At 43.6% G+C, this 17,211-nt stretch overlaps 1 protein-coding gene across 3 annotated transcripts in view; it reads left to right on the forward strand.

Annotated features, from left to right (window-relative positions):
• Window positions 1-17,211, forward strand: part of Ptpro (protein tyrosine phosphatase receptor type O) — a 219,757-nt gene that overhangs the window by 178,619 nt on the left and 23,927 nt on the right. For 2 of the 3 annotated variants that reach the window (XM_041640812.1, XM_041640832.1), the window contains 4 exons: window positions 99-167; window positions 2,223-2,306; window positions 7,859-7,894; window positions 11,585-11,666. In XM_041640812.1, coding sequence (XP_041496746.1) covers window positions 99-167; window positions 2,223-2,306; window positions 7,859-7,894; window positions 11,585-11,666 — 271 coding nt within the window. The remainder of the gene's footprint in view (window positions 1-98; window positions 168-2,222; window positions 2,307-7,858; window positions 7,895-11,584; window positions 11,667-17,211) is intronic. The other variant, XM_041640822.1, reaches the window with a different exon arrangement.

A 17,211-nucleotide genomic window follows, 5' to 3' on the forward strand; every position in this document is an offset into this window, starting at 1 on the left:
AATGCTGGCATGATGAGCTGGATAAAGGCTCTCTTGACCTTCATGTCAGGTAAAGAGCTCCATCTAGCAGTAACCTTGCTTTTGTCTCTTTCGAACAGGGAGTGCGGAGCTGGCACGTTTGTCAATTTCGCATCCTTGGAGAGGGAAGGGAAACTTCCCTACAGTTGGTGAGTGTTATTCTGGGACATGTCTTTAGCTGACTGATTCTATTGTCTTTAAAGCACAGATGATTTTTTTGTGTGTGTATGGTTGTCCTTCCTTTATATCAGTGAGTAATCCATGACTAGATCATCAGGGGCCAAAATGGTTTCTACAAGCTGAATACCATTCTTAAGTAGTGGAAAAGGGGACCACAAAGTCAAGCAAAGGGCCCAAAGCTGTGCTGAGCAGAGGTTCCATCACAAGAACCACAGTGGCAGTAAGAGGCCCTTCGGGGAGACTTAAATAAGGCAACATGGCTGAGTACCTGGCAAGCGGAGCCAACACTTCCATTCAAAAATTAAGTAAAGATGTATAACCCAAAGCTCTCGCCTCTTCTATCAAAGACACAGACAAACTTAAAAATTGTATGAGCCCTTTGTCATTTACAGTTGGGGACGAAGTTCCCAGAGGGAAGAGGTGTTTAGGGATTTAGAACAATGTCGTGGGATAAATTTGGTTGTCATTATACTGAACTATGTGTGTAATCAATAGCAATCCTGTCCAGCTAAGTATTAAGTTTAAAATATCCAAGAGAATCACCAATTAAGTAAACATTTCTCCTGTAACAAGGGCTACCATAGAAGTGTTTAAATGAACCCGTTTTCCCCAAAGTGGCTAATATTAAATAAACAGATCTGAGAGAACAGAAATTTCACCCTATAGAATCAATAGGGTGAAAAACCTTATCTAAAACACGAGACCTTCCTCTCTGAGTGGGATGATGACCATGCTAGTGGAAGACAGGGGTGAAATGGGATTCTGTTTGATATGACTGCACTTTGGGTCATTTTAAAATTTAACATGAATAGAGTTTTTCTATAAAATATGATCAACCCAGTTATGAAGAAAGAGAATTTCTAAGCCCTTGATGTTGACAATTTCAGAAACATGGGAAGATTTGTTCAAATATGCTGGGACTCTTCTCAAGATCAAGAGCCTCACCAACTCCCGCTTCTTCCCTTTAAAAGACCAGGTCCTCACAGCTCTGGCGTGAGGCCCATCTAGAAACTGTCCTAAATGTACCCATGACCCAGGAAAGCTATGCATTAATGAACTTCCTGACCATTCGCAATTTGTAAGATTGATAGGCCAGCCTGGGGAAACTAAAAGCAAAGCAAAGAATTCCCTCCAGGATATTTCTGTAAAATCAAGCCAATTCTCCTGCAACTCTAGCATATTGTGAGGGAGTGAGATTAGCTGTGTCAGCGGGGGTTCGCTCTAACCGAAGTGACACGATGATAGTTCTCTCCTTGCTTTCACGCTAATGTAGGAGGGACTGGTATTTTCCTGTCCACGTGATTGGATGGTCTGTCCTGAGTGCTGTCTGAAGACCTACAACCAGATTCCAATCAGACGTTTCGCCTCAATTGGAATTAAAATCCAATTACTTAATGCTTCACTTCCATTCTGATGAGAACCAATGAAAAACCCCAGACCGTGGATGAGGTGCTGATGTTGAGTGGATGATACCCATATAGTATATTGAGTTTGTGCTTTAAGGGGTAGCGTTAGAAACTGGATATGGGTTGAAATTGAAAACACTACTGAAAGTCATGTGAAGTGGTTCAGCTTGATAAGCATGTGGTACAGAACCCTGGTCCTCCCCAGAATGCACTTAAGTGACCTGACCATCTATATTCACTCAGACAAACTACCGCTCTGCTACGTGGCTTCTTAAATCAGGTTAAATTGGAAGGGGTGATAGCTGAGAATAACGCATCAGCCGACTAACGTGCCTCGGTGAACCAGATGGAAAATGAAATCTCCTCAGAGCAGAGGAGCTGATGCCAAATGGGTGGAAAGACGTTGTCTCTGATTACGATGAGGACTTGTGTGAATGGAAACTGATTGGGTCACTAGCGTAGCCTTGAAGCTCTCCATCAGAAGCCCACAGAGGAGAATGATGTTGAGCTGGGGTATGAGTTGACCCTGGCAGTGACTTATTGATATCTGTTCGCAGCTGAATTACTAACCCTGACCACGTTTTCATCTTTGCATCTGTTGTTTATTAATGCTCGCAGGCGTAGGAGTGTGTTTGCTTTCTTAACCCTGCTGCCTTCATGTCTTTGGACTGATTATCTTTTGGCATTTTATATTAACCCTTGGTAAGTGATTTCACTTTTACTATTTACCCCACACCAAGTCTACAAGTTAACATGCAGAAAGTAAACAAAATGGGATTAAGGAATTTGTTTTTCTTGCCGGTTATTTCATGTGATTCTCAGTACTCAGGAAGATGGGAAGACATCAAGACAGCAAATGGTACCCAGATGCCTACAGTGTCTTCCCAGTTATATTTCCTGTGCTTCTCTCGAAGGCTTTCCTGTCCTGTGTTATTTGTCATTTGTTTCTTCTTGGAGTTGGTCCATTGGCTTCCTGTCTTTGAATCCCATTTTTCTTCCCATCTCCACACATGAGAAATTCTTTATTTCCAAGAAGGTAAATGTAGGAAGGTAGGGGAAGGAGTCTCTGAATCTGGAGACCTCTTTGCTTTCATAACAACCTCAACTCTCTAACTACTGAATATCTAACTTAGTTCAGCTAAGCATTTCTATGCAATTATCTTATCTAATACCCCACAGTCTGTAACGTGTGATAGTCCTTCTAGGGACAGGAAAACAGAACTCTGGGCTCCCAGCTAAGCAGCTAAGTACTTGCAGAGGACCCAAGTTCAGTTCCCAGAAACTACAGTGGGCAGCTCACAAGCACCTGTAACTCCAACTTCAGGAGATCCAGTACCCTCCTCGGGCACTTGCATTCATGTGCATGCAGCCAATCATACACATTTATACACATAATTTAAAACTAAAACCTTCAAGAAAAGAAAAGAACATAGTGCCCCAAAGATAGTGACTCTCTTGATATTATGAACCATCATATAATAAACACAGGTTCAGAGCCCAGAAAGTCTCCTTTCTCCTCTGAACAGAAAAGAAGAGCCTTCCTTTGGTCTACTGTTGCATTAGTGTCTAATCCACATGGACAATGAAGCCTTGAAACATATCCTTCTTGGCTTTTGCTATGCTATAATAATAATGGTAATAATTATGATAATAAACTTGACTCCTTAGACCAAATAATCCAAAAATTATTTTCTCCCCTAAGTCATCAGAGAAATAGTCAGTCTTCCAGGAAAATGACAAAATTCCCAACGACACACACGTATACACATACACACACACACACACACACACACACATATGCACACACAGTCGCTGTCCTTAAGTTAACACATGGTTGTTTAGAGAGTAAACAATAATAAAATACCTGAAATGTGGGCAATGTGAAGCAGGCTTGGAAAGAAACAATAAAAATATCTCATGGAGTGGAATAGTGGCTCTGTGTGTGTGTGTGTGTGTGTGTGTGTGTGTGTGTGTGTGTGTGTGAGAGAGAGAGAGAGAGAGAGAGGAAGAGAGAGAGAGAGACAGAGACAGAGAGAGAGACAGAGAGAGACAGAGACAGAGAGACAGACTGAGAGATAGAAAAGGGTAGGGGAGGGTGAGAGAGGCATGTGGGAATCTGAACAACCATTCATGCATTGAAGCTATTGGTCAAATATTCTTCTAGTCCTCTGAGGGCAAAAAGAACACAAGTGATGTAATTTATGACATCAAGTCACAGAGAGAGAAACACTGAGAAAGACTTCCTCCATATGCATCATTACTACAGAATCTGCACATTTTTAAAAGCACACTAGAGGGAAGCGCTTTGAAACATGCTCAATCATATCTCACCATAGCAGCATCCACTACCGTTCCCTGGGCTGTTGCTGCTTCTTAGGTTCAGACTTCACCGTCATCAGCTCAGTGTGTGCTGTGCCGAGTGTCAGATAGTATGAGCAGTACATGTTGCTTCCACCTTCCCCTTCAAAACTGGCATTACCTTTCAGTTGAACATCCTCTCACCATCCTCGGGAATTCCACCCGTGCTTTGGATGCAGGTAGTGACTAGAGCATCCACCACAGAAAGCTGCGTCCGGTGCTATAGCCCTCTCCCAGCTCAGCCCGAGATCTTCCCATTTTCTATACTGCATGCTTTGTGCATCTTTCTTCACGACTCATGGATGAACAGATCGTCAACCCCTTCAAGGCCCCTTATGAACAGTGTTGACCAAATTGTGCGAATCCCTGGTAAGGGGAGCAAAATCCCCCACTGTGTTTAGAAAACATCCCGAGGCTGTAAATGCTTGCCTCGAGGGGAGAAGAGACCTTCAAGGAAGAGATTAGTCTCTGTTGTCAGGGTCCATAACTTTCACACGTGCACACATCCCAACCAGAAAAGAACAGCTCGCATTCCCGACAGCTTGATCTGCAGGTCACTCCCTAAGCTTGCATTTGCTAAGCCTCCCTCAAATGCCATCTACCCTGTCAACAGCTCCAAACAGCAGTGCTATGCTCCCACACACTCCCAAAGCATGAGCCAGCTTCCTCCGGGAAGTGGGGGATTTCTTGAAGAGATGGACTTCTGTTGATTTGCTAGCACCCTCAAATGCTTCTGGAACCTTGAGAGGAAATAGAGAGATCCCATCAGACACTTCTCACTGTCTGATGAGAATTCTATCACCAGTTGGTGGGTGTCTGGCCCTAATGCCCGGTCAGTCGGCTTCCATGGGGATTCCTGATTTCAGGGGTCCTGGAGCCTTACTCTTTCTTATAAGCATCCCCTACTCTGAACTGAATTCACCGCTGTTTCTCTTCTCTACCATAACCACCTGCATACCCTATACAAACATGCATGTGTCTGCTCTAACTCCTAAACAGTCGCATTTTAAGAACAGGACGACATTTAGTGACAACATTCAGATGTATAAAAGGTCATGGATTGGTCATTGCATGATGTGTTTGGAGACGGCTCTAAACCTAACGGCCTGGGTGGCTTTTGTTTAGCGTGTGAGGCAGCTGCACTTAGGAACCCGGGATGCTCTGGGCTTTATACTTTATTTTAATCACTGCACATTCCGTGTCTCTGCCATTACCTCGGATTCTTTCGAGGAATGGACTGCAGTGTGGTTGGATTTAGGGCCTGTTGTGGCCCCAAAAGAATCCACTTTAATTTCTCTACATCACTGGGGATTTGAACTTTGTCTTACATAAACGAAAAGTGGAAAAATCAAATAAATATGATTCTCTCATTCTCTCTGTCTCTGTCACTCTCTGTGTCTTTCTCTCCGTCTCAACACAGTACTCAAAAGTGTAGAAAGATGCTCTCCATGTGGCCATGGCCTGTCATCAGTCAGTCTTGGCATATTCCACAGCCTTCAGATACAGGGACACTCCAGATTCAGCAGAATCTAAATAGAACATTGAACGTGGCCACAAATCATACAGACGTACCCTCATGGCCACAGCACACCATACAAAATATGCAGCAGAATTTTACATCACACTGAACGTTCACTCGGTAACAGATGGGATTAGAATGGAAAACTCTGTGCCTGGCTTCTCCTGAGCCACCAAGCACAGCAGCTCCCTTTGTCTCAGATTCCTTTTGCAGTCTGTTTGGATAGGAAAGGAGTTTTCTTTGCTCTCAGTCTCCTGATCCCAGCAGAGCTGTCAGCCACCTGTCCTGGCATTGTGCTTTCCCAAATGCTGACGTGATTGGCTGGGTTGCATTCCTGAAATTAACTTACTACCAGGATAGCTGAACCAGAGGAGGGCCCGCAGAGCTTTCTTTAGCTTAGAGCATCCTAAGTGATACAGCTATGTCCGACATCAGTGTTTTTTAAATGATAGGGGAGAGTTGTACTTCTTCTGAAGTCTAAGAATAAAAGACAAAGAAGATGAGACCAGGGGAGCAGGGAAGAAACAGGAACGAAGCAATGAGGGTGGTGGGAAGGGGGTAAGGAGGTAAGGAGTCTTCACTTGGAAGTTGTAGGAAATAAAAGCTATTCAAACCAAGAAACTCCATGGACCACTAAGGGTGCTTCCCTATAACCCTGACCTGACTGCTTGCTCTTTGTCTATAAGCCTCACTTCACAGGACCTATAAGGCCAATTCTAGGATTATTGATATTCTTTAGACAGTTTGAGAATAATACATGATCTTTCCTTTTACTGGTATCCATCCATTGTACATTGTGGTGTGTGCATTGGTGTGTGTGTGTGTGTGTGTGTGTGTGTGTGTGTGTGTGTGTGTGTGTATGTGTACCTATGTGTACCTATGTGTAACGATTGCAAGCTCACACCACATTGGACAGATTTCAGAAGTCGATTCTCTCCCTTTTCCTTGAGTTCCGGGGCCTGGACTCAGGTTCTTGGGCTTGTCAGCAAGACCTTCTACTGGTTGAGCCAGCTCCTGGCCCGCATAAAAACATTTTCCTCAAGTACATGATGTGCGTTGAGCACACTTGTCTTCTATATCCAGCCCACCATCCTTCCTTCCTTCTTGTCAGCCCTCCTCTGTTCCCCAGATAGGCCTGCTTGTATTTTCATGCCATATATAGGACTACATGTAACAGAAAAAACTACAAGATAGATAAGTTGCATAATTGACTTACTAGATGAAACTGCAAGGGTAATATAAATTTAGAATATTTTGTTTCAACTCAACATGATAAGCATTTGTGAACAAGCCACTATGGTGTCCACCGTCAGTGCTCATCCCTGAAGGGCACAGTGTCTAGCGGATGGGCTAACACAGATCCCCCTCACCACGTGAGAACTGGCCATTTGCCAGAGCTCTGGACGCCTGGGGAAAGAACTGTCTCATCCTTTTAAAGCCTTTCTGAAGCTGAGATACCCGGGAAATCACAGTTTTAATGTACAAATAAATAATCCGGTACATGAAGTTACTTGTACCCATGACTGATCATTCTCTCCTGACATTTATTTTTGAAGATATGCATGCCTTCATTAGAATACTGAAAGGCCTGTGCTATTGATTACAGCCACGGTTACTATCATTTCACTCATAAGCTGAAGTAGGCTAACACATGCCGTTTGTACAGATGATAAAATACAACGACAAAGTTCTTCAAGTAGCTGCTCTCCTCATGTGAGGTGACAGGGCTTGATTCCTTTACCTGCTTCATGAAAACGATGACTCTAAATAATCCTAGGGCAATGTAATTAGCCAAACCGTACATTAACACTTCCTGTGTTTGGGTTTATGGGTTATTAAGGAATTAAGAAGAACCATGTGGCAGGTCCATTTCTTCATATATGTTAAGAGTATAAGAACATAGAATTGTGTGAGTCACACACCTGCAACAGTCCAGCAGTTTGCCTCAGAAACAACAGAGAGGCTACTTTAGTCCATAACTAAAAACCCAACCTTCAACTTCCTTGGCCTTTATTCTTTATTCCCCCCATTCTTCTTTCTTGTCTACAGACACTGGAAACCAGGAAATGGATGTTTCCATTACTAATAAAACCTTCTAGAAAGGTAACTGCCAGGAGTCAGCAACTGTAGCTCTAGAATGCAGTTTTCAGCAAACGGGAAATATGAAATGCAGGCGTGTGCTTGTGACCGAGTAGTTTCTCAAAATGAGTCAGAAATAGCTATCTTTACCTGAGGAAGACTAATTTAACAAATCTGAAGTATAGTTAATAAAAATTAAATGAAGAATTGCTTAATGAAAAAGTTTAAAGCCCTTTGAAGTTTAATCCTATTAATCAACTTTTCATACTGATGAATGTATTTTTTTTTCAATTTTCAGGAGTAAAAATGGCTTAAGGAAGAGGAAACTGACGAAGTAAGTCCGTGGCACTGTTACACTCGGAGACTTTCATCATACCAATGTACACTTTCCAAATGAAAACCTAGTCTAGTTTCCCTTCTGTTGCTGTAATAGAACTTTCCGACCCAAGTAGCTTAGGAGAGCAAAGGCTTTATTTCATCTTGTAGGTGGCAGCCCATCACTGAGGGTGACAGCCCATCACTGAGGGTGACAGCCCATCACTGAGGGTGACAGCCCATCACTGAGGGTGGCAGCCCATCACTGAGGGTGGCAGCCCATCACCGAGGGTGGCAGCCCATCACCGAGGGTGACAGCCCATCACTGAGGGTGGCAGCCCATCACTGAGGGTGGCAGCCCATCACTGAGGGTGGCAACCCATCACTGAGGGTGACAGCCCATCACTGAGGGTGACAGCCCATCACTGAGGGTGGCAGCCCATCACTGAGGGTGGCAGCCCATCACTGAGGGTGGCAGCCCATCACTGAGGGTGACAGCCCATCACTGAGGGTGGCAGACGATCACTGAGGGTGGCAGCCCATCACTGAGGGTGGCAGCCCATCACTGAGGGTGACAGCCCATCACTGAGGGAAGGCAGGACAAGAATTCAAGCTGGAGCCAGATGCAGTGGCGCACACCTTTAATCCCAGTACTCAGGAGGCAGAGGCAGGTAGCTCTTTGTGAGTTTCAGGGCAGCCAGAGCTATGGGAGGAAGACCCCCCATCTCAAAAACAAAACAAATAGAACTTGAAGCAGAAAACATGGAGGAACACTGCTTGCTGTGGCTCGTGCTTTTATAGCTTTCTTATGCAGTTCAGAATCACTTGCCCAGAGCACCATGGCACTACCGACAGTGCTCTAGGTGCTCCTGCATCATACAACATTCGAGACAACTTCCCACAGGCATGCATACCCTCAGGCTGATATGATCTGGGCAATTTTGTAACTGAGATTATGTTCTCAGATAACCCAATGCTGTGTCAAGTGAAGCTAATAGGACAAAAAGATCACATGCTCCCAAATGAAAAGGGTGTCTACGAAGAGGTGGGTTTCTCATCATAGGAAACCATAAAACGAATGGATTGTTAGGACTCACAAAAATCTTGCAAGAGGTCAAGCCAAATATATGACCATCTAATATGGACATAAAGGTACAGAAAAGCCTCTAGTCATTTTATGTTTTGAAATTCTACTTCATTGCAGAGAAAGGTTTTTACTCTAGTTGGTGCTAAAATTAATACTCTGATAATACCGCCTCTGAACTCTTTCTGATAAATAGGAAAAATAATGAGCTAGCCTGTGCTCCTATCCCCTGAACTCTTAAATCATAGACTATGCTATGGTGAGTCGAAGTTATCACCACAGATTTCAAAAGCTTATGTGTTTATAAGTTCCAGGCCTTTTCCTGATTAAAATTCTGTAGTATATATAAACAGTGAAACATTTTTTATAAACTGAATCTTTATTCTTACCAAGGACAGAAGACTGATGTATTATTTTGAAAAGGCAATGGGGTTCCGATGACGGTATTGTTGATAGAGAGAGAAATAAAAATGTAGTATTTTGTCAGATACTTCAAAAGAAACATTAAGATAAAATATTCTTATTTAGCTTTGAGTGGATTATAATTTCAGGGCACAGAAAGATAATTTTTCTAGAGTCTGTGTAAAATCAACAAACGTCCCTTTGGCATGCAGCAAGGGGCACGGCAGAGGGGCGATTAATCAGGGAGAGACAATTGTTTAGGAGAAACATTATGACAGCAATGGAAAGTCTTCCTTGCCCAAAACTATTGGTGGGTTTTGAAGGAAGCTATAGAGGAGTTGGCTAGAATATCCAGGAACAGAGTCACAGGATAAATGGAAGGGACACTCAGAGATGTCTCCTTCCAAGTCCCAGACAGAAACAAGAAGATGAATGAATGATCTAGCTCTGTAATTCCTGATTTCTGTCCCCCGACCCCCATCATCATGCAGCCACACTCTCCCCCACCTTCTGCCCCATCTTTTAAATGTTCCTGCTGCTCTCCCTTCCCTCCCAGTGTCCCAGCCCCCTTCTCTGCCCTAGCTCTATGCCAGCCTTCTCCAGTCTGTCTCCCTCATCTTTGTGTTTGCTTCTTCTCGCCCACAAGTCCGGTATGCCACCACCAGGCATATTCCTGATTTCCTAATAACAAGGTGTAGCTTGGAAATGTTAGATCCAACTTTAAGATCAATGTCCCCACAACATCTGGAGCCAGAGAGAGCAGCTCTAATGGAGCTGGACACGGGAGCCCATCTTTAGCGGGTATTTTAGAAAGAGAAGAAGGGTAAAGTGGGAAAATCTTTGAACCAAGACTTGCTTTTCCTGGGCTTCTCTCAGAGTTCTACACCCCAGAGGTCCCACTTTCTTCCCTTAACTGTGACTCTCTTATGTTTGTTTGGTTCTGCTGTGCTGGGGATCGAGGCTGAAGCTTTCCATATCCTAGGCAGGCCCTTAAGCTACGTCCCAGGCATCTGTGGCTCCCACCAAGCATGACAGCCTGTTTTTTGAACTACCATATTTTTATGACCAAGAGTCATTGTTCCTATCATTTCTAATTAAAAACATGATAATTTTGAGGCAATACCTGAGAACTTTAATTCCCTTACAATCCACTAAAAGTTTAGTATAAACGAATATCATAACTTAATCTACTAGATTAACTAGTCAGCAGCTCTAACCAAATACTTAATCCATGCTGTGTAGTTGCTAATAGGACTGCAGACAGATGGGAGAATCTGAACAGCGTATCATAAGACTAAAGCATAGGTTAAATGTATGGACCCAACCCAAAGAAGATAAGAAGAGAAATTGCAGCTTCCTGTAGGATAGAGAAGAGGTTGGTGCAGGCTGCTTTTTAAAGAGAAGCAACCAAGATACACAGCACATGAAAGTTAAATCCTATTCATTAAAATAAAACTAACATAGGTGTAGAAACTTGGCTATGTGACTCGCTTGCACTTCTAAACCATTTCTACAGTTGTGTGGAGTCACCAGCTTAGATACAGTTCTCTCAGGTGAGACACCTGGAGTTTCCTAGCGAAATGCTCCATCCTGCAGACCGGGCCTGCTCTAAGTGTTCCGTAGCTAGCTGCAGGATTCCATATCCATAGAAAGCTGTTTAATTAACAAGTCTCTTTGAATGCTGTACGTGAGCCCAAGGAGGTGGGTGTGGCAGCAGCGTTTTTTCAATGACTGTGGCGAATTTATGAGAAGTTATATGATTATCCAGAGTCACAGTCTAGATATTGAGCAGCAAACCACATCTCAGACAGGTCTCTGGAGTATAAACTCCTGTTCTTCCTCAGATGCCTGAATCCTCCAGAAATAAGCACACAAATTCATGATGTGTATTTCTATGCACATACACACAACACACAAACACATATAATACACACATGTGTATATTGTGCATATATAAGTGGAAGTGTGTATATAATATGTTTTTCCCTAAATTAAAGGTGAAGTGCAGATATAGACATCTCTAGGAAGTTTAGTATATATATACTTTTTCTAAAATTGTATTGCCAACTGACAGTCTTAATTAGAGAATGTAGTAACAGTCGGTGTTTATCCTAGAAAAGTAAAACTTCTATTTTTGCCAAGAAAAGTACAAAATGTGGTGTTAACCAATATGCTGCCCACTGGGTTGATGTTTAACCATCCCTTCCTTTCTGTTTGACAAAGCCCAGTTCAGCTGGATGACTTTGATTCTTACATCAAGGATATGGCCAAGGACTCTGACTATAAATTCTCTCTTCAGTTTGAGGTGAGTGGTGAGGCAGTCTCTCCCTTCTTGGAGGAGAGTGGCATGGGGATGGTGGGGTTTACAGTGGGATCACTTCCCTGCTCCCTGGGTGGAACATGGGATATACTGCTAAGCAAGGAAAGCTATTGATTTCTTGGGGGTGTGGGAGCTTAACTTCTGGACCAGATCAATGAGCCTCCACAATTGTCTAGAAGGCCAGAGTTCCAAGAGCCTAAATGCAGGGAGGGAGAGAATAGGAGTGGGGTCAAGGGTGACTAGATGAGACCAGGAGATGACATATTTGAAAAGTCAAGAACAGTCAGGAGGAAAGAAGACGAAAAGAAAACCAATAACTGGCATGGCACTTGCCTTCCAGGTGCGTCTTCAGGTGGCCCAAGACCAAGTAGAGACCTGTGTCTCCTACGAGTGTGACAGCCAAGGGCAGGGCACTCATGAAGCTGGGTTTCCAAACAACGGTGCTGAACATTTCTTGCTGTTTGGCTTTCTTTCTTTTGAAACCCTGGGAGGACAGAATTGTTCATGATTTGTGTAGACAGAGAAGGACACTGTCCGCACTCCCTTCCCTAGGATTCCACACTGACACCAGTGCCCGCATAAACAGTGGACGAAGGGGCAGAGCAAACTAGGGCCTTGGTTCTGCTGCCCCGTGGCCCCTCACGTGCCTCAGACGCCATAGCAGCTACACTGAGGCATGATTCCGGATAAAGTAAATGACTCTGATCTTTTGTAGTTTTCCTTTTAATTCTAAGTTCTCTTTCCCATTAGAGTAACTGGTTTAATCACATTTATTTTTTTCCATTTCTTCTTTATCTTCGTCAGCCAAGGACCACTTTAGTCAACACCGGCCAGGAATAGTCTGGGTATGGGCATTTTTCCAGGGAGCTTGAGGGTGAAAAGAATCTTTAAAATATTGCTTTTACTGTGTGTATATACATATATGTGTGCATGTATGTGTTATGTTTTATGTACATATGTATGTATATATGTGAGCTACAATGTGTTTGTAGGTCAGAGGACAACTTCCAGGAGCCAGGTCCCCCCTTCACCACATGAGGCCCAGGGATCTGACTCATGGGATCATCAGGTTGGGTGGGAAGAACCATTACCACTGAGCCGTCTCACTGACCCGCGAACAATTTTATTCATTACCAAATTCAAAGCCCCTTAACTACCATGTCTTGATAAATCTCCCCAAAAGCCTGGCCTGTTATCGATTCCCTGCAGGTGCATATGAAATTATCAATAGTACCCTCATAATGCAGCTCAAATAACAGAAATCTAATTATATTTCAGGCTCTACAGTAAGAACAGCAGTTCAGAAAGTAAGTCGCTAGAAGGAGGATATTTTTAAAAGACTGATAATGAGCCAAAATTCTGTAAAGAAAAACAAAAACAAAAAACTGAATAGTTGGATGGCTATAAGGCTGGAGAGGAAAATGACGGTGTGGCCACACCTCTAACCTGAGTAAAAAGTTTCTTAATTACTTTGAGATTAGATTCTGTTGCTCTGATAAGACATACCCTGATAAAAAGTGAATTAGAAAAGAAAGGATTCCTTTCACCTAGAGTTCTAGGATCAGAGAGTCCATTGTGGTGCAGAAGGCATGGCGGCAGCAGTTTGCGGCAAACCTGGTAGCAAGGAGGCACAGAGAGGAAGGAAGTGGGACCAGGCTGTAATGTCTCAGAGCCTGTCCCCAGGGATGCATGTCTCGCAGCAAAGCTCATAGTCCCGCAACCCTCTCAAACAGTGCCACTAACTGGGGACCAGTTGCTCAAACCCACTCGCCTCTGGGGGACATTGTTCATCAAGCCACCACAGATGCTATTGGTGGCACAGCTAAAGGTCATGACCTCTGCTGAGGTTTATGCCATCAAAACAAAATGCAAATATTACTGTGTTTTAGATTGTATAGTTATTTAAAAGTTCAGTGCTTGCTGGGCAGTGCTAGCGCACACCTTTAATCCCCAGCACTCAGGAGGCAGAGAGGTGGATCTCCATGAGTTCAAGACTAGCCTGGTCCACAAGAGCTAGTTCCAGAACAGCTAGTACTATTACACAGAGAAACTCTGTCTCAAAAAAAAATTTCAATGCTATTTTTTAATTTGAAACAAAAAAGAACACTTTAATGGTAAGTGAAACATAATCTAACCAGCTTACACCTAAGTAAAGGGGACTTGACTGGAAAGATGTTAATATATCTCGTGGGAGTAAAGGAAGGGCCAAGTAGATAAACTCTGGGTCGGACTCAGGGATGGCTGGAAGCTCGAGCCAAATCTCTGAGAGGGCCCCTTCATTCCTCACTTCCATTCCCCTCTGGTCTTGACTTTGCTTTATTTCACTGCAAGGCAACTCCTTTTTCTTGGTAGAAAACTCAGTGTCTGTTTTAACTGGAGTTCTGTAGCTGTGAAGAGACATCATGACCACGACAACTCTTATAAAGGAAAACATTTAATTGAGGTGGCTTACAGCTCAGAGGTTTAGTCTGTTATCAACATGGTGGAACATGGAAGCCTGCAGGCAGACATGGTTCTGGAGAAAGAACTGAGGGCTCTTACATTCTGACCCACAGGCAGCAGGAAATGGTCTGAGACACTGGAAGTGTCTTGAGCATGTATGAGACCACAAAGCCAACCTCCCACAGTGACACATTTCCTTCAACGGGGCCATACCTACTCCAGCAGAGCCACACTCTCTATGAGCTTATGGGGGCGAATTACATTCAAACTACCACAGTATCCAACCTCTCCTCCCCCTCTTCAGTCCTCTGCTCCTCCTCTACATGTTTCTTACCCCTACACATAATGTTCTCTTGCTCATCTGTGTTTTGAAAATTAACAGGGAATTTTGTCTAGACAGTCTGGGTCATGGTGCCCATTTTAACCGACTACTAAAGCAGAAAGAGTCACATAAAGTCTTCTGAGCAAGATAACATGCCTAAGTTACCTTAAATGAGGGATAGCCATATTCCTGAACAAAGATGGGGCACTGCCAGACAATCAGCAATTTATGTACTAGCTTTAAATACCATGCAGAAATGTTAAAAAGAATTGTATACTCTACATGTTGAATGTCCAATTTATTATGTGCTTGGTTTTTATGTGTTCAACATATGTATGAACATCTTTCTTTAGTTCAGAACATTTGTATTTGTATTTAAGGATTTCTATTTATTTGGCCACTGATAAGTCAATGTGGGGGTTGTGTCATGCTTTTCAAAACCTCAATTTCTTCACCTATAAGACAGGTAGGTTGAACTCTATTAGTCATTTCCCAGGGAGCATGAGCCAGCCAGTTCCCAAAGAGTGCGGTAGGTGTGGGAGCAGCTTTAGTGAATGCCTTGGGTGGTGGCTACTAATGGTATACAGTGGGAGAATAGCAGGAGAATTAAATGTTCCTCAAGGTGTGCAGTCAGGAATTGTCCTCCACCAGTAATACTCCCCAAACATTGGGCTTCATGAGAAGCACCGTGCAGCGTTGCTTTACAACGCTCGTGTGTTATAGTTCCCCCGAAAACCCCATGGGATGTGCACACAGAACCAGCAGGATTGCAGAGAGAGTGATTTGTCTTAAGGAACTGGCTTAGGACAACTAGCAAGTCTAATCTTCAGGACAAGCTGTCCCCTGGTGAACCACAGAGAAGCTGTGGTTGCAATCCTGAGTCTGAAGGCAGTAGGGAGAAGAATTCCCTCCTCTGTCAGGGAGTTACCTTCCCTCTTAATTCAATTAATTTATTCGATAAGTCCCACCCAATGTACAAGCAGTAATTTACTTTACTCTGAGTCTGCTGAGGTCAACACATTTTGCCAACTTCATAGCAAGTTTGCTATGTGGCCAAACCCCTGGGCACTATAGCCTAGCCAAGCAGACCCAGAAGTGCAGCCATGGTGCCAGGTTTTGGAGACATGATTAGGGATTTTATGATCAATAACCACTTTTTTTCAAACATCTTTATTCTTAGAACATTATTAGTCATGTATGGAATATACTTGGCTCCATGTTTACTCTGTGTGCATGATTCAGTGGGAAACACGGGGATCTTTACATCTCCGGCAAGCATTCACTCAGCCAGAGATCCGCTGATTGCTTTCCCCTTCTCCACGACAGTCTCCAGTTCGTTCTCACATCTCCACAGCCCACAGTGTTCTCAGAGTGAGCATGATTTCTTCACCGTTTTTAGGGGAGCGTTGAGCCCCAGCGGCTGCTTTCTGTGTATGTGCCTCACCTTGATGTAGCAGACATCAGATTTCGTAGTATTTTGTATTTGTATTTACTGAAATGTGAGAGGGAAATGCTTCTGGCTGTAACGGTGCCTTGAGAAGGTATTCGGATGACTGAAGCAGCCGACTCTAGCTAAATCTAGTAGCGAATGCAAGGACTTGCTCTGCTCATCTGAGAGCTTATACTGCTTGAGTTCATCTCTGCACTGACATTGAAAGACCAGACACGCAGGGAGAAATTGCAGCATTTGAAATCATTACACGAACTGAAGATAACAGATTTACATATATTACCAATACAGCTCTAAGTCATACATGAAGCTATCAGTTTCTACTTCCTAGTCTCTGAATAAATTCTCTTTCCCTCAGTCTCTGGTTTGGCAACTAGGGGAAAGATTGATTATTTGTCTGAAAGAAGCACGCATTTTTCCTTAAGGAGGCTGGGAACTCGAAAAGGGACAGCTTCGTCTCTGATGTCTCTGATTAGAGGGACCCGAAAGTGCCAGACTTCAGAGAGTGAGGTGGGGCCATTCCCAAGGCATTCCACGTACCCCTTGCTCTCCCGTTGATTTCTGGCATTTGTGGTCAACGAGAACACAAGACCCTCACATTCTTTGTTTAGAAATATGGCTACAAAGGTGAACATAAGATTGAGTTTCAAGCAAGAGGTGATCTTTTCTTTCTGATGTGCTCAGTCTTGGCTGATATTATGTGTTCCTCAGGCCCGTTCCCTGGAGTCCTGACTGGAATGGGCTGCCTCAAATCGCTCCATCTGTGTTTAGGCGCAAGTTCCTTGCTCCAAGACTTGACTTTTCTCTCCTCTCACTCCTTCTTTCCCAGACATTTGATCAGTTTCCAGAGGCCTATACTCAGCCCTGTAGCCTTGCTCTGTGGGCCGTCCCTGATATGAACTGCATCTTGTTCTCCGGGTCCTTGAGAGTTATTGTAGACTTCCCTAGGGAAGATTGCTTTTGTTTCTTCTCTTCCATTACCCACCCATCAGACTCCCATCAATGCCAGACTCTTTCCCTGAGGTGTGTTTGGTGGACTGAATTGTGCCCTACCTCATCTGCCGAGGCTCTAACCACAGGATGACACCTCATTTCCCAATAGGACTGTGATGGATGGAGATGGTTAAAATGGTCAAACCTTAAGAAGCCATACTATGTGCAGCTGTTGGTGAATGCGTCACTAGGGAAGGCAATAAAAACTCCCACCACAGCCATGGCAGAGGGGATGTGGCCTTGCTGATGCCTTGGTTTCAGATTTAGGGACTCCAGAGCTATGAGACAATACATTGATTTGGGGTTAAGTCAGTATATTTGTG

This window comes from Microtus oregoni, unplaced genomic scaffold (assembly GCF_018167655.1).
Source record: "Microtus oregoni isolate MIOR12 unplaced genomic scaffold, Mior012 000002F_ref0000024, whole genome shotgun sequence".
In the NCBI taxonomy this organism is placed as follows: Eukaryota; Metazoa; Chordata; class Mammalia; order Rodentia; family Cricetidae; genus Microtus; species Microtus oregoni.